The sequence below is a fragment of the Macrotis lagotis genome, chromosome 6, assembly GCF_037893015.1.
Source record: "Macrotis lagotis isolate mMagLag1 chromosome 6, bilby.v1.9.chrom.fasta, whole genome shotgun sequence".
NCBI lineage: Eukaryota > Metazoa > Chordata > Mammalia > Peramelemorphia > Peramelidae > Macrotis > Macrotis lagotis.
Window position 1 is genome coordinate 83,280,306 of NC_133663.1, and position 13,564 is coordinate 83,293,869.

The 13,564-nt window shown below is 42.1% G+C and overlaps 1 protein-coding gene across 1 annotated transcript in view; it reads right to left on the reverse strand.

Moving 5' to 3' along the window:
* The window catches only part of ADAM23 (ADAM metallopeptidase domain 23), a 236,395-nt gene extending 224,662 nt beyond the window's left edge, over positions 1-11,733 (reverse strand). The window contains exons 1-2 of the mRNA XM_074192744.1: positions 11,517-11,733; positions 10,056-10,276 (exon numbers count right to left, since the gene is read on the reverse strand). Coding sequence (XP_074048845.1) covers positions 10,056-10,276; positions 11,517-11,733 — 438 coding nt within the window. The remainder of the gene's footprint in view (positions 1-10,055; positions 10,277-11,516) is intronic.
* Positions 11,734-13,564: the final 1,831 nt, after the last annotated feature.

The following is a 13,564-nucleotide window of genomic DNA, read 5'->3' on the forward strand; positions in this document are numbered from 1 at the left end:
GTGACTTGCCCAAGGTCACACAACTAGGTAATTATTAAGTGTCTGAGGCCGCATTTGAACTCAGGTCCTCCTGACTCCAGGGCTGATGCTCTATCCACTGCACCACCTAACTGCCCCCAGGAATCATCTCTTGATAAAGAGGTGATTCCCATTTTCTAACTAAAGTCAAGATTATAAAGCCTTAATGCCTCCAAATCTATCAGAATTATGCTTTTCTTTCTCTATCCTTCCTGGGCACCTATCCCCCCCCCCAAAAAATGATCTCAACCTATACAATAAACATCACAGATTAGTCTAGATATAGCTCCCTGCCCACCAAATCCTATTTCCCAATTTATGGCAGCCTCTAAGCTCATTGGGAGGAATTCCTGCTTAATTTATTTCCCTGTTTTTCCTGGTTCCTCAGTCTATATGGACTATTCCTGCCATACTTCACAGGGAAAGCCAACAACACCTCAAACAAGATCTGTGTTGGGTCCCATCTAACTATGGTTTCCAGCTTGTTCACAGTTAGCTTGGCTCCAAGGTCCTTTCACTCTCCCTGTCTGCATTTTGAATTCTGGCAAAACTTTGACCCCCTCTTTGTCCCTCCAATCAACTAGTCTGTCAGTTCCATTAGCCCTGCTAAATCCTGAGGTCCCATGGGTCCTACTAAGCAATCCCTAAAATGATCTTTTAATCCCCTTCTAAAAGTCTCCATCAGCCCTGCCTCCTCCCAGCTTAAAATAGCATGCAGCTGAGAAAACTCATTAATATATTCAATTAACGGCCAAGTACACTGCCTTAATCCCAGCATTAACATTGAAGTGTCCCTTCCTTCTCCTCATGTATACAAAAAAAAAAAAAAAAAAAACACCAGGAACTGAGCCTTGAAATGCTGATAGTTCCCCAGCCTTTCCTCCATTAGCAGTCCTGGCCAATTGAGCAGAGCCCACCTTAGTTTCCTCAATGATGAAGTCTTTCTGCACTAGATCAGTTACAAAGGTATATGCCTAAATGGTTTAGACCAATTGATACTGCCCCCCCTCTGATGCCCCCCAATGACCAGGGGAACTCTAATGAGCTCCTTCCTGTTGGAGAGAAGGAGGGGAGCTTAAGGCTGCCAAAGGGACACTCTTGCTGAGTTATCACATAAACAAGTAACATCTGCGGCCCCTATAATTGTTCCTCTGACCGTTCCTCACCTGAACTAGTCCTTGGGTGGCCATTAAGGAAATGCTATTAGGGCTGGCACAGCAATCCCACTGAGACAATATATCTCCCCATCTCCTGGCCCCAGGGATTTTCTTTGACTGTACTCCACACCTAGACGATGCACTCTTTCCCTCCTCATACCCCAACTAAAAACCCATCTTCTACAGGAAGCCTTTTCCTCTTAATTCTAGTAACTTCCCTCTGTTTATTATCTTCTATTTTTCCTGAATATAGCATGTTTGTATATAATGCTAAACAAAGGAAGCCACTTATAATTGAAATTAAAGTTATTAACTTTTTTTTAAAATACCAAGTTCAGAGACTCCAGGTATATATTGCTAAAACCATATCAATTTACTATGAAAACTTTGATATGGAAAATCCCCAAAGCAGAAAACTCCAGTAGAGAACATAAAGCAGAGGTACCAAGAGTATGTTCCTAACCAGATATAAACATAATTAGGAAATTTTTAATAAATAAAAATACAATAAAAAAATCAATAATGTTAATTTGAAGTTTTCAAAGTCAATATGCTGACTTCAGTTGAGCTTGACACTCACTACTGGTCCAGAATGCTAGATTTGGCATCAGAAGACCTAGGTTCAAATACCATCTCTACAACTTCCTGAAACAAATTAACACTAGTTCATCAGAAAAAAAATAGATAGGACTAAATAATCTCTCAAGGTCCTTCTGGTTCTACTCTGTGATCCAAAGATTTAACTATAGAAAGGCTAAGAACGTATTAGAGCCAAAGTCTGACTAAAGTGTGAAGACTATGTGGCAAATTCAATATTCATATTAATATTAATACTAATAATCTATATAAATTTAAATATTCTCCCTTTGTATTTGTCTGAAGTACATGATAGTTTTTTCCCTTTTCTAAATTTTGCATCCTTGAGAAAGACCAGGCTTTATCATATTTTCCCTTATAAATCCAAGTATAATATAGTATTATGATTACGGTTATCTTTCAGAAGAAAACCAAATCTAAATATTACAATTATATATGATATTTAATAATATAAGCATAATTATAAAATATAAGATATATAATCAAATATATCTAAATAATATGTGATATAAATAATAAATCAGAAGATAACTAAAATATATATATCTAACTGAACTATTAATCTCTCATAAAAAAATCAACATTTATTTTTTACTAAGAAAGTAGGTATTAAAATAAACTTGGCTATTAAAGTACTTTATTAGACCTTAAATTTCAATATAGTCTCGTAACACCCTAACACTTTATGTATACAGTACCATGTAATTCTTTAATTATGATCTGAGGAACCTTCATCTCACCTTGTCACAGAGTGAAAAAATATAACAATTTCTCTCTCTCTCAGAGGAATGAGTACAACTATATCTGCCCATTTTACAAGAATTACCAATGAAAAATCTGAATAAAAATGCAATTACTTAAACACAAGGAAGGGACACCAGGTACAATGCAATATACAATGATCTTTCAGGGGGTTAAGCAGGTTCCCTTTATCAGTATAAATGGAAAGTCTTCTGGAAGTAAGACCCCATGATTATACCCATTCTTCCAATAAATATGAAAAATTTTTGTTTGTAAAAACTCAATTTTTGAAAGAGATGCTCCAGAATCTTTAAAATGTAGAATCTTCAAAATTTAACTTTATTCAACACTCTAGGGGGAAAAAAACACTATTAAAAGATAAGGCAAGGTTCTTGTCTTTTATCATAAAACTATTTCTACAACTATCTTTACAGGCTAGTCAGGTATGAATAGAACCATCCAAACAAAATGACCCACTAGCATTCAAAGAACTCTCTGAGATAATTTAGCCTGGGAGAAAACTGAAAGAGGATTTAATGACCAAATATATGAAGAGACATTGTCCAAAAGAAGATGGCCAGCTATTCTGTAGAGTGAGTCATATTCCCTCATTCTTTCAGAAAGAACTTATGCTTTATTCTCTATGCACTGAAGATTTTAGTATTGTGAGGGAGGGGGGACATCACAAAAAATGAGGGGAGGGATTTATGTAACTACTGCATAGGATGGGCTGAAGAGAGACAAGAGGAGAAGCAAAGAGATCAGTTAGAAAACTACTGTAGTAATTCAGACATCAGGGGGATAGGAATGAAGAAAGGATGAATGCCTGAAATCTTTTGAAGAAATGACATAACATAATCACTAAGACAATATAGTGTATAAAGGAGGGAAGGAATGTCAAAAATAACTCCAAAGTTTTAAATCTGAGTAAGGGGAAAATGGTGATGTCATTACTGTAAATAGAGAAATAGGAAGGAAGCTCTTCCCTCTTCTATGCCTAATTTACCCATTACTCTGAAAAATCCCATTTTGCCACTGACCTAATGGAGGAAAAAATCCTCAGGGTCATCTTTGATGAGTCATTTGTCCTTTACCTAATCTACACATCTGGTCTATTATTTCCAGAGAATAGATGACAACAGTACCACCAAACTAGTGGTACAGGGCAGCGACTAGCAAAAGAGACAAAAGATACTCTCCAAGTGTGAAATGATCCAACCATACCCGAGAATAATTTGGAACTATGCTCTAAAGGTTATAAGACTGTGTCTACCTTTTAACCCAGCACTCTACTAGGCTTGTATTCCAAAGAGAATTTATGTATAAAAATATTTATAGCATCCCTTTTCGAAGTAGCAAAGAATTGGAAATCAAAGGCATACTCATCAATTGAAGAATGACTGAACATGTAAGAAAAGATGAACAGGATGCTTTCAGAAAAACCTAAAAAGACTTATACAATCTGATACAAAGAGAAATGAACAGAACCAGAGAATAGTGTACACAGTAACGATGCTGGATGATGATCAACTGTGAATGACTTAGCAATTTCTGGCAAAACAATGATCTAAGACAATTCAGAAGGGCATGATAAAGAAATGTTATCCATCTCTAGATGAATTTTTCTTGGTTTATCTGTCTTTTCTCTCACAATATAACTAATATGGAAATATATTTTGCATGACTGCACAAGTATAACCTAAATCAAATTGCCTGCCATCTCAATGAACAAAGAGGAAAATGAGAGAATTTGGAACTCAAAATTTTTTTTAAATGAATGTTAAAAAAATTTTACATGTAATTGAAAAAAATAAAATATTTGGGGGGAAAAGACACTCTCCAAAGACACTGATAGATGACTTTCAATGATATACAGTGGACCACTGAGAAACAGTTGTGCCATTCAACCCAAGCTAACTTGTAGTACTAAATATGACTATTCTTTCAAAACATAAGACTTACTTTTGAAAGTCAAAGTCCAATTAAAAAGAGTGTTTGATTCAGAGCTGGAGGTCTTGGGTGTGATTCTGTTCTACTATTTCCTAACCATGCCATTTATTAACTCTAGGCTTCAATTTCTTCCTCTATTAAATAAAAGTGTTTGATTGGATGACCTCTAAAGTCCATTTCTTCTCTTGAAATCCATGATCCTAATAGCATTGGGCTCTTCAAATTATATCACTATAGCTTTAAATCCAAGTCCAGTCTTTCCATGAATGCAACATAAAAAAGACTATCATTCACAAGCTGGCCTCTTCAACTATGTCTACACACAGATGGCAGAAATGGAAAACTAAAAGCTAATTACATCTAAGAATAAAAAAAAAAGGTCTGTATGAGAACTATAGGCAAGTCACATTTTTCTTATGATCCTCAGTTTCCTTCTCTGTAAAATCAGAGTTAGATTAGCTAGCTAGCCTCTAAGGTCAACCCCCCCCCCATTTTATGATTCCATTACTTAACCTTTCAATGCACCAGACTACCTTATAAGATTGTAAATGGCAGAGGAAGTCCAAAGCCTCAAGGATAGAGAGAGAATTTCTCTGTAGGAGTTCCCTAAACTACTGAAATCACAAGTCCAGACAAAAAAAAAATTAAGGATTTAAAATAAAATCCTTTTCATAAAAATGCCTTTCATTAAAAGAAGCAGATTTTGGCTCAACTTAAGAGAAAATTCCCTAACAGCTCAAACTATCTAAAAATAGAATAAGCAGTTTTTTTGTGAAGCAGTAAGTTCTGCTGGATGGGAATACTCAATCAAATATTAGAATCCTTCCAAACCCTTACAGGGTTTCTTCAAGGGGAAGCCAATTTCAGGTTCAACTCTATGCTAGGATACAAAGGAGTTTGATTATTTTTTGTTTGTTTGCTTTAATGTCACCATCTCTGTCCTCAAGAAACTTACATTAAATCAAGGAATAAATATGACATGATTATTAAAATAAATATAATACAAGGAAAAACATGATGGAGGCAAAAGAGAAATCCAGACAAAATATACTAAGAAAATTTAAGCAGGGAGAGAATATTTCCAGCTGGAGAGTAGGAAAGAAAAACCAAGCTAAGTTTCCCTAATGGTTTGACAGCCTAGTAAGTTGAAAAGTTAAGCAATAGAATCATAAAACAGAGGTTTATCTTAAGGGTTGAAAGAAATAAAGACCTCTGAAGGGCTAAAACAGAGTGTAACCTAGAAAGGATAATGCAAGTTCACAGCAAGAACTCTCTTTTCCAATGCAGATCTGCTCCTTTTCTGCAGCTTAGTTAGTATATGTTTGTTGAATTAATCCACCACCAATTAAAGTCACCCAGCAGAGAACCATCCTGAAAGACTGTTATGACACAAGATGGGTGCATTTCAGGAAAGAAGTAAAGAAAAGTTTACTTAACTTCTCAAAAGGCTAGATCTCCTTTTCTCTTTATCCCCATTGCAATCCTACATGTAAAATGTTAACCCACCTCATGGCATGATTAAAAGAATAGCTAATATTTTATAATACACCTAACAATATTATGTTAAATACTAACAAAATGTTTAGGGAATGCTAATAATCTTTGATGTGGATGTTAAAGTTCCTCTATTATAGAATTGCAAGTTAAACTCTGAAAACAGAGCAAAATTAGATTTGCCATCAGTGATCATACTATTTTTAACTATCCTAAATTGGTTGTATGGGGAAGGAAAAAAAGGGGGGGAAGGAAGAATAGGGGAAGGAAAGGACAAACTAAAGCACATGAATATAAAATTGATTCTGAACAGAAGTCAGGCAAGTCTCAAACAAACAAAAAAAATAATCTGCTGAGATGTAAAATAGCAATTAAACACACTTTTAAAAAGGAAAATGCCAAGGTTAGCTGAAAAAATGGAATGCATGCTGCTTAATCTGGATGGTCAAGTCTATAGTCAATAAGCATTGATTGTGTATCTTCTACCTGCCAGACACTGCATTAGGCACTAGGGATATTTAAAAAAACAAAAAAAGAAGAAAAGAGAAGCATTCTCCTTAAGGAAAATAGTTGGTTTTTAATGTCTCATAGAAAACTGCTGGTAAGAATTTTAACCTATACTATCCTTGATGAAAGTCATAATTTACCAAGAATCTCCATGAAAATTTCTAAGAGCTGAATGAAAAGTCCTAACTCTACCTACACCTGGGATCCCCTCTCTTTATCATCATTACCTGGCTACCTAGCAATTGTAAAATGAGTCAGCATTTCCATGACACTCATTACCAAGGTACTTGAGGGCAACAAAATGGGGGAAAGAACAGGAAGAGTACAAATAGTACAAGTCTTCAAATCAAGATTAAGTTCTATACTTTTTTCTTCCTTCTGGAGACTTCTACTTAACAATCCTACTGATAAATATATTTCTCATTTTCATTAAAGAGGTTAGCCTTTTTCTTTCAAACTAAGACAGATCTTCACTACTGATTTAGAAAAGAGAGAAAGAAAGAAAGAAAATCTAAAAGCAAAAGTGAGTCTTTTTCTGGTACACTGATGTTGGGTATGCTCTCCAAGTTTGGGAGGAAGAGGATTTGGGAAAGCATTTCCTCATTAAAATCTTAGGTAAAAAAATAACTATAGAGTATCTAATAGTGTGGATTTTCTGTGAATAAATTTTATTTGGTAAACAATTAGAGTCAATCTAATAAAATATGATATTAGTGTTCTTCATCATAAGCAATAGATGAAATATGAAAGGAATTCATTAATACACTTGCTAATAGATAGGTTTAGACATAAGACATAATTAATCCCTGTAATGAAGACCATCTCATGGAGAATACTCAATATTGCTCTTCCTTGAGACTATAAGGGAATTTTGAAAACTAGTTCTACCCATGAGTGGCTTACCAATGATTCATGCTCTAATGAAGCTCCCTCATTAGCCAATGAGCTAGAAGAACAGATGACTCAGCAGAGATTTAAAGAGAATGACCCTACTCTTACTTCTCTTTTCCCACATCTTGATAACAGACGTGAGCATGTAGCTTCCAAAGCACATATGCAGTCTAGTAAACCTTGAGCCTAAATGTGGGCTACATCTTAAGTGTATCTTCTTTACTAATCTGATCTTTTCAGAGAAGGGTATATCCAGGGACAACAGCAACCTTGTGAACTTTAGTGGTCCAGAGTTCCTGAGTACCACAAGGTCAATGTGGTAAGGGGAAGTATCCCCAGTAACTACTCCAATGCTCTTGGAGAAGGTGACCACTACCAAGAAGACTGACCTAGGTCTGAACTATTTTATCAGGAATCATGGATTAGAAACCATTTGGACAAAATAGAGACAAGATGAAATGTAAAATGCCAAATTAGCAGTCCTGCAAACCACTTCATGTTCTAATGAGGGTCAGCTATCAGCCTCTAAGAGAGTATAATAGTATTTATAGTTAAATTACTGAATCCTATTTTGAGTTCTGTCGATGTGAGTTAGAAGTCTTTTTCTGTCCATCATCATTTATTTTGAGTGTAGGAAATAAATAACTGTCCCATATTTGATTTATATTGTACATAGAGTACATTTTAATCCTCCCCCCCAAAAAAACCCTAAATCTTAAGCAATTTATCCTGAAGGGTTAAATGATCAAAGAGAATGATAAAAGGGAACCTAGCTCCACTCTCATGAAGTCAGATTCCTTTAGAACTGAATCCAGTTACACCAAGTACATGAATCAAAAAGTAAAGGAAACCTTTGGGACAGGGAGTGGGTAGAATACCCCAGTACCCCATTGCCTATGGGTCCAGAAACAGTTCTTAAATGCTATCACAAACACACACACACACACACAAAGTTATATACAAGGAAACCTTGATATAAAGTAGATGTTAATGCCATCCTCCACTACCAGACCATAAAAGTATTCAACTAAACTCCTATTATGAAACCAATGCTCAATTCAAAAGGTCTCCTAGACATTTCCCTGAGCTTTGAGAACTGGTCAATTATCACAAATAATCTCACCAATTAAAAATTCCCTAAAATAGGACTAGTAGAGTTTTTTTCAAAGAAAAACTGTGATGTGTATTCCTTTAAAGACATCACCTTCTCCTCTTCTTAGTAAGAGGAATGATTAACAATAGTTTGAAAAGTAAACCAAATAATATGAATCAAATTGAAAAATGATTTCAGGAGGTAGTTGGGTATAGCATATAGTAAATAATGTATTATCTACACTTAGATAATAACCAAAATGAGTATAAAGTATTTAAATAAATAAAAAAGTTCTCCTGTAAATATTCTTATAACCAGTTAACTTCTCCAATGTCAGTTAATAAGTGCAAAATAAATATGTCAGAGAGCAAAGATTTAAAAAAGCTGAGGTTCTTCCCTGTTTTTTCACTCATGTTTTTAAAATCCTAGATAGAAATCCTAAACTCATTTTGCCATTTTCCTATCTATTAAACAGGTGGTCTATGTCTTTATATACAGTTATCATTTACTTATATTTCAGGTCACTTTATATGAACAATATATAATGTGAATCATGGAGAAAATGTTGGCTAAGCACTAGAAGAATGCTGTTACTCTTAGCTGAACAGACATATGGTCATACATGTAATCTTTAATAAAAAGAATGACTTCCCTTTGCATATATATGTGTAGTTTCATTTATGTAGCCATTCAACAAACGGCAACTACTATAAGTTGTAAAACTAGAGAAGACACAAAAATACGTAAATTCCCAGCCCTAGAGGAGTTTACTTCCAAAATATCTTTTGTTTTAATGGAAAGTATTTTGATAGGTATAAGATTTCTTCCTTCTCATTGCTTGGATGCCAAATATCCCTATAATTCTACAAATAGTTGACAGAGTTGTTGTTTTGCTTTGTTTTTTAATCAGTAGCACTCTCTAAACTAAACCCAACAACTCCTCAGTCAATTCAGATAAGGTTAGTGTTCAACGAAACAGACTCAATAATCCCTGAATGTAAGTCAATGGAGTCTATTCATTATCATTTCTTTACAAATGTTTTTAATAGCAATTTGCTTCTTGCTGATCAATTAGTGAAGAAATGAATATTAAAATAGTTTTTCAGTTGTTTGATGATAAAGATTCAATTTTTAAGTAAGGAATGATAGAAAAGTTACTAAGCAGCTTCTTCAAACAATTGTGTCTTTGTATATGACCATGGGCATGTTCTTGTGTTAAAATCAGTTTTTAGAGTATGTTCTCCCTTTTAAGTTAATGGGCTATGTAAAATGTTTACACAAATAAAACATAATCTAGTCCCACATTCCTTTAGAGAGAGATCAATCATCAAACCCAATCCAAGAAAAAAACCACCTTTTTGGTGCATGGGTCATATTTCCTAGGTGAAACCTAAAAGGCTCTGAGAATACTCCAATTTTCTTTTTTATTCAGAAGAGCAGATTAACTCCCTCCACTTCTTCTCCCTTGAAATGAATTCTTTCCAATAAAAAAAAAAATTGGTGCAATAAATTAGGTGAAGTCAGATACCTGCAGAAAACTTCATTTTAAAGAAATGGTTTTTGTGGCTGCTATTAGTGATCTGCTTTTACACGTGGACTCCCCTTACCTTGTTGTGTTTTTGCTGGTGTCTTGCCTTAGTATCCAGGACATGGTAAGGGCTCTCAGATTCTTGATTGATATAGTATACCAATCTTGAAGGCAGGGTGATTTCTTTCTGCACTGCATTACTGTAACTGTGATTTCGCCTGCTGCTATTCTGTTGAAATGCATGCTCTTCATCCGCCAGAACCCCAGCAGTCTCCTTTGCAGTTTCATTCCAGTATGAAGCTGGGGAGAGGAAGAAAACACATATACCCACCATCAATAAATGCAAGGTCACTAAATTGCACCTTGCCTTGTAAAAGAGTCAAAGTTTTCTATTTAGCACAAAACACACACGTTTAAACACAATAAACCCAAGTTTGTAGATGCAATTGTTTAATAGGTCATTCAGCAATCCCACTCAACTAAACTCCTATTATGAAACCAATGATCGACTCAAGAGGTCTCCAAGACATTTCCCTGGGCTTTGAGAACCGGTCACAAAGAATCTAACCGATTAAAAATCACTTAAAATAGGATTGAAGTTTTCTCCAAAGTAAAATTGAGATGTGTATTCCTTTAAAGGCATCACCTTCTCCTTTAAAGACATCACCTTCTCAGATTCCTAGTGGGATTGCTGGTTTTGATGTGCCTTTCGCCTATGGACCATAGAGATGCTGCCAAACCTTTCCACCTCTGCCGGGGGAGGGAAGAGAAGCGAACAGGAAAGATGGTCTCGATGGAGACTGCTAATTCTTCATCCCTGAAGGACATGCGCCAGGACCCACCTAAGTTTCACAGCGGCTCCGCTCTAACTCTAAGCATTCTGCACGGGGTCCCCAAGCTGAGGGGAGTCGGGTGCCGGGGGCGGGTGTGGAGAATGGAAATCATCTGCCAATCCTGGGACTTTGAGCCCTGGAGGGGCCAAGGCCGGGGGGCTGGCTGCCTCCTGACTGACTGTCCACCCCGACCCGGATTCCCCTTGCAACTCTTTTTCAGTTCTCATTCTGCTCGACCAAGGGGATTTCTTATTATTTTTGGAAAGCAGAACAGGCGCGACTGGCCCCAGCCCCCAAGCATGCACCCAGGCTCGGGCGCGGCGGCACCCCGATGGGGCGGGGGCTTCAGGGGCCCCCGCCGCTGCCCAAGCCCACGAGTTCCCAGTCCCGCGGCGGATGCCCGCCCGAGGCGCGGCAAGGGCCGAGGGCAGGGCAGGGCGCGGGGCAGGGCAGGGTCCCGGGGCGGGCAGAGTGCGGGACAGGGTCCCGGGGCCGGGCAGGGCGCGGGGCCGGGCAGGGCAGGGTCCCGGGGCCGGGCGCGGGGCCGGGCAGGGTCCCGGGGCCGGGCAGGGCGCGGGGCCGGGCGCGGGGCCGGGCAGGGTCCCGGGGCCGGGCAGGGCAGGGTCCCGGGGCCGGGCGCGGGGCCGGGCAGGGTCCCGGGGCCGGGCAGGGCAGGGTCCCGGGGCCGGGCGCGGGGCCGTACCCACCGCTGGCGGCGGAGGCCCCCCGGGGCTGGGGCCCGGAGGGGGCGGCGAGCAGCTGCAGCAGGAGGAGCAGGCGGAGGCCGGGCGGCAGGCGCCAGCCGGCGGGGACACGCGTGGCGGGGGCGCCGGCGGCGGCGGCGGGCGGGCCGCGGCCCGGGGTGCGCTGCCGCGGGGTGCGGGCGCCGCTGCCGCCGCCGCTGCTGCTGCCGGGCGGCTTCATGGCTCATCGCTCCGCGGCGCCGCTCGCTGTCAGCCGGGGGGCTCGGGCAGGGCGGGGAGGCTGCGGCGGCTCAGGCGGGCTCTGCCCGCATGGCGGCGCCCCCTCCCCTCGGCCCCTCTGCGCGCCGGCTCCCCGCCGCCGCCGCCGCCGCCGCCGCCGCCGCCGCCGCCGCCGCTCGGACCGGACTCGCCCGGGCTCTCTGGACGCCGCCGCTGCGGCTGGGGCCGGGGACGCGCGCGCGCGCCGAGGGTCCTCCCAGGTAGAGGCGCGCGCCGCAGGGGCGGGGGTGGGAGGGGCGCGGGAGCGCGCGCGCGTCCCCGGGACCCTCCGCCTGACGCGGCAGAGCGGGCCGGGGCCCCGCGCCGGGGCCGAGGCTGCCGGGGCCGGGCGCGGGGCGCACTGCGCACGCGCGCTGCGGGGGAGGGGGCGGGGCGCGGAGGCACCGCGGTGATGCAGCATCCCGTCCGCGCCTCCCGAGGGCCGGGGTCGCCCGTGCACACGCGCGGTGAGCGGGGGGCGCAAAACCGCGGCCCGCACACTCTTTCAAAAATGCCCATTTCCACACAGAAACAAGCCCCCTTCAGTGCGGCGGCCCGGGCCCGAGCCGGGGTCGCCCCGCTCCCCTCGCGCCCGCCGCGGGCCTCTCCCACCTCCCCTCCTCGCGCCCCCTCTCCTGCCAAGTGGAGAAACGGGCCGCGGGGTCCCCAGTTTGAGGAGCGGGAGGCGCCGGCCACGTGCCGGGCCGCGGGGCCCCCCAGTTTGAGGAGCGGGAGGCGCCGGCCACGTGCCGGCCACGGCCGCGGGGCCCCCCAGGATGAGGAGCGGGAGGCGCCGGTCACGTGCCGGGCCGCGGGCCCCCCAGGATGAGGAGCGGGAGGCGCCGGTCACGTGCCGGGCCGCGGGCCCCCCAGGATGAGGAGCGGAGGGCGCCGGTCACGTGCCGGGCCGCGGGCCCCCCAGGATGAGGAGCGGCCCCGGCCCGGCACTGCCCGCCCGCCCGGAGACAAGTGGGGGGCTCGTCCCCAGAGCCGTCGGGGTGCGGGGCGCGGGGGCAGGGGGCTCCGTCCTACCTCCCATCAGTCCGCCACTATCTATTAGGCACCTGCCAGGTGCCGCGTCACCCTGGCTTCTACATTTAGCTTCTTGTTTGCTGAGAGGCGGCAGGGAGGGCGACGGTGCCACACTGGACTGTGCCCAGTTGCCAACCTCACTTTGTCCTCCAGAACCATACGGGTCCGGTGAGCAGAATCAGGGCAACTGCAGAGGGAGGCAATCAGCCTTAAGGACCTGTCACCCATAGTGCAGCAATGTGTCTTTCACTTTTTTCTTTGCTTTTCTTTTTTTTTCTTTGAGTTTTCTTTGCTCATGGTCACACAGCTAAGTAATTATTCAGTGTCTGAGGTCGCAATTGAACTCAGGTACTCCTGACTCCACCCACTTTTTCTTTTTTTTGTCATCTTTGCCAATCTGATAGGGTTGAGGTAGTATCTCAAAATTGCTTTAATTTGCATCTCTAATTACTAGTGATATGAAATATTTTATAACGCTATTGATATTGGGTATCTCCCTTTGAGATCTAACCATTCATATCCTTAGACCATTTATCAATTGAAAATGATTCTTGGCACTGGCTAGGTGTCGCAGTGGATAAAGCACCGGCCCAGGAGTCAGGAGTACATGAATTCAAATCCACCTTCAGTCACTTGATAATTACCTAGCTGTGCGGCCTTGGACAAGCCACTTAACTCCATTTGCCTTGCAAAAACCAAAAGAAAAAAATGATTCTTGTTTTTATACATTTGAATTATTTCTTTATATATCTTGGAAAGAG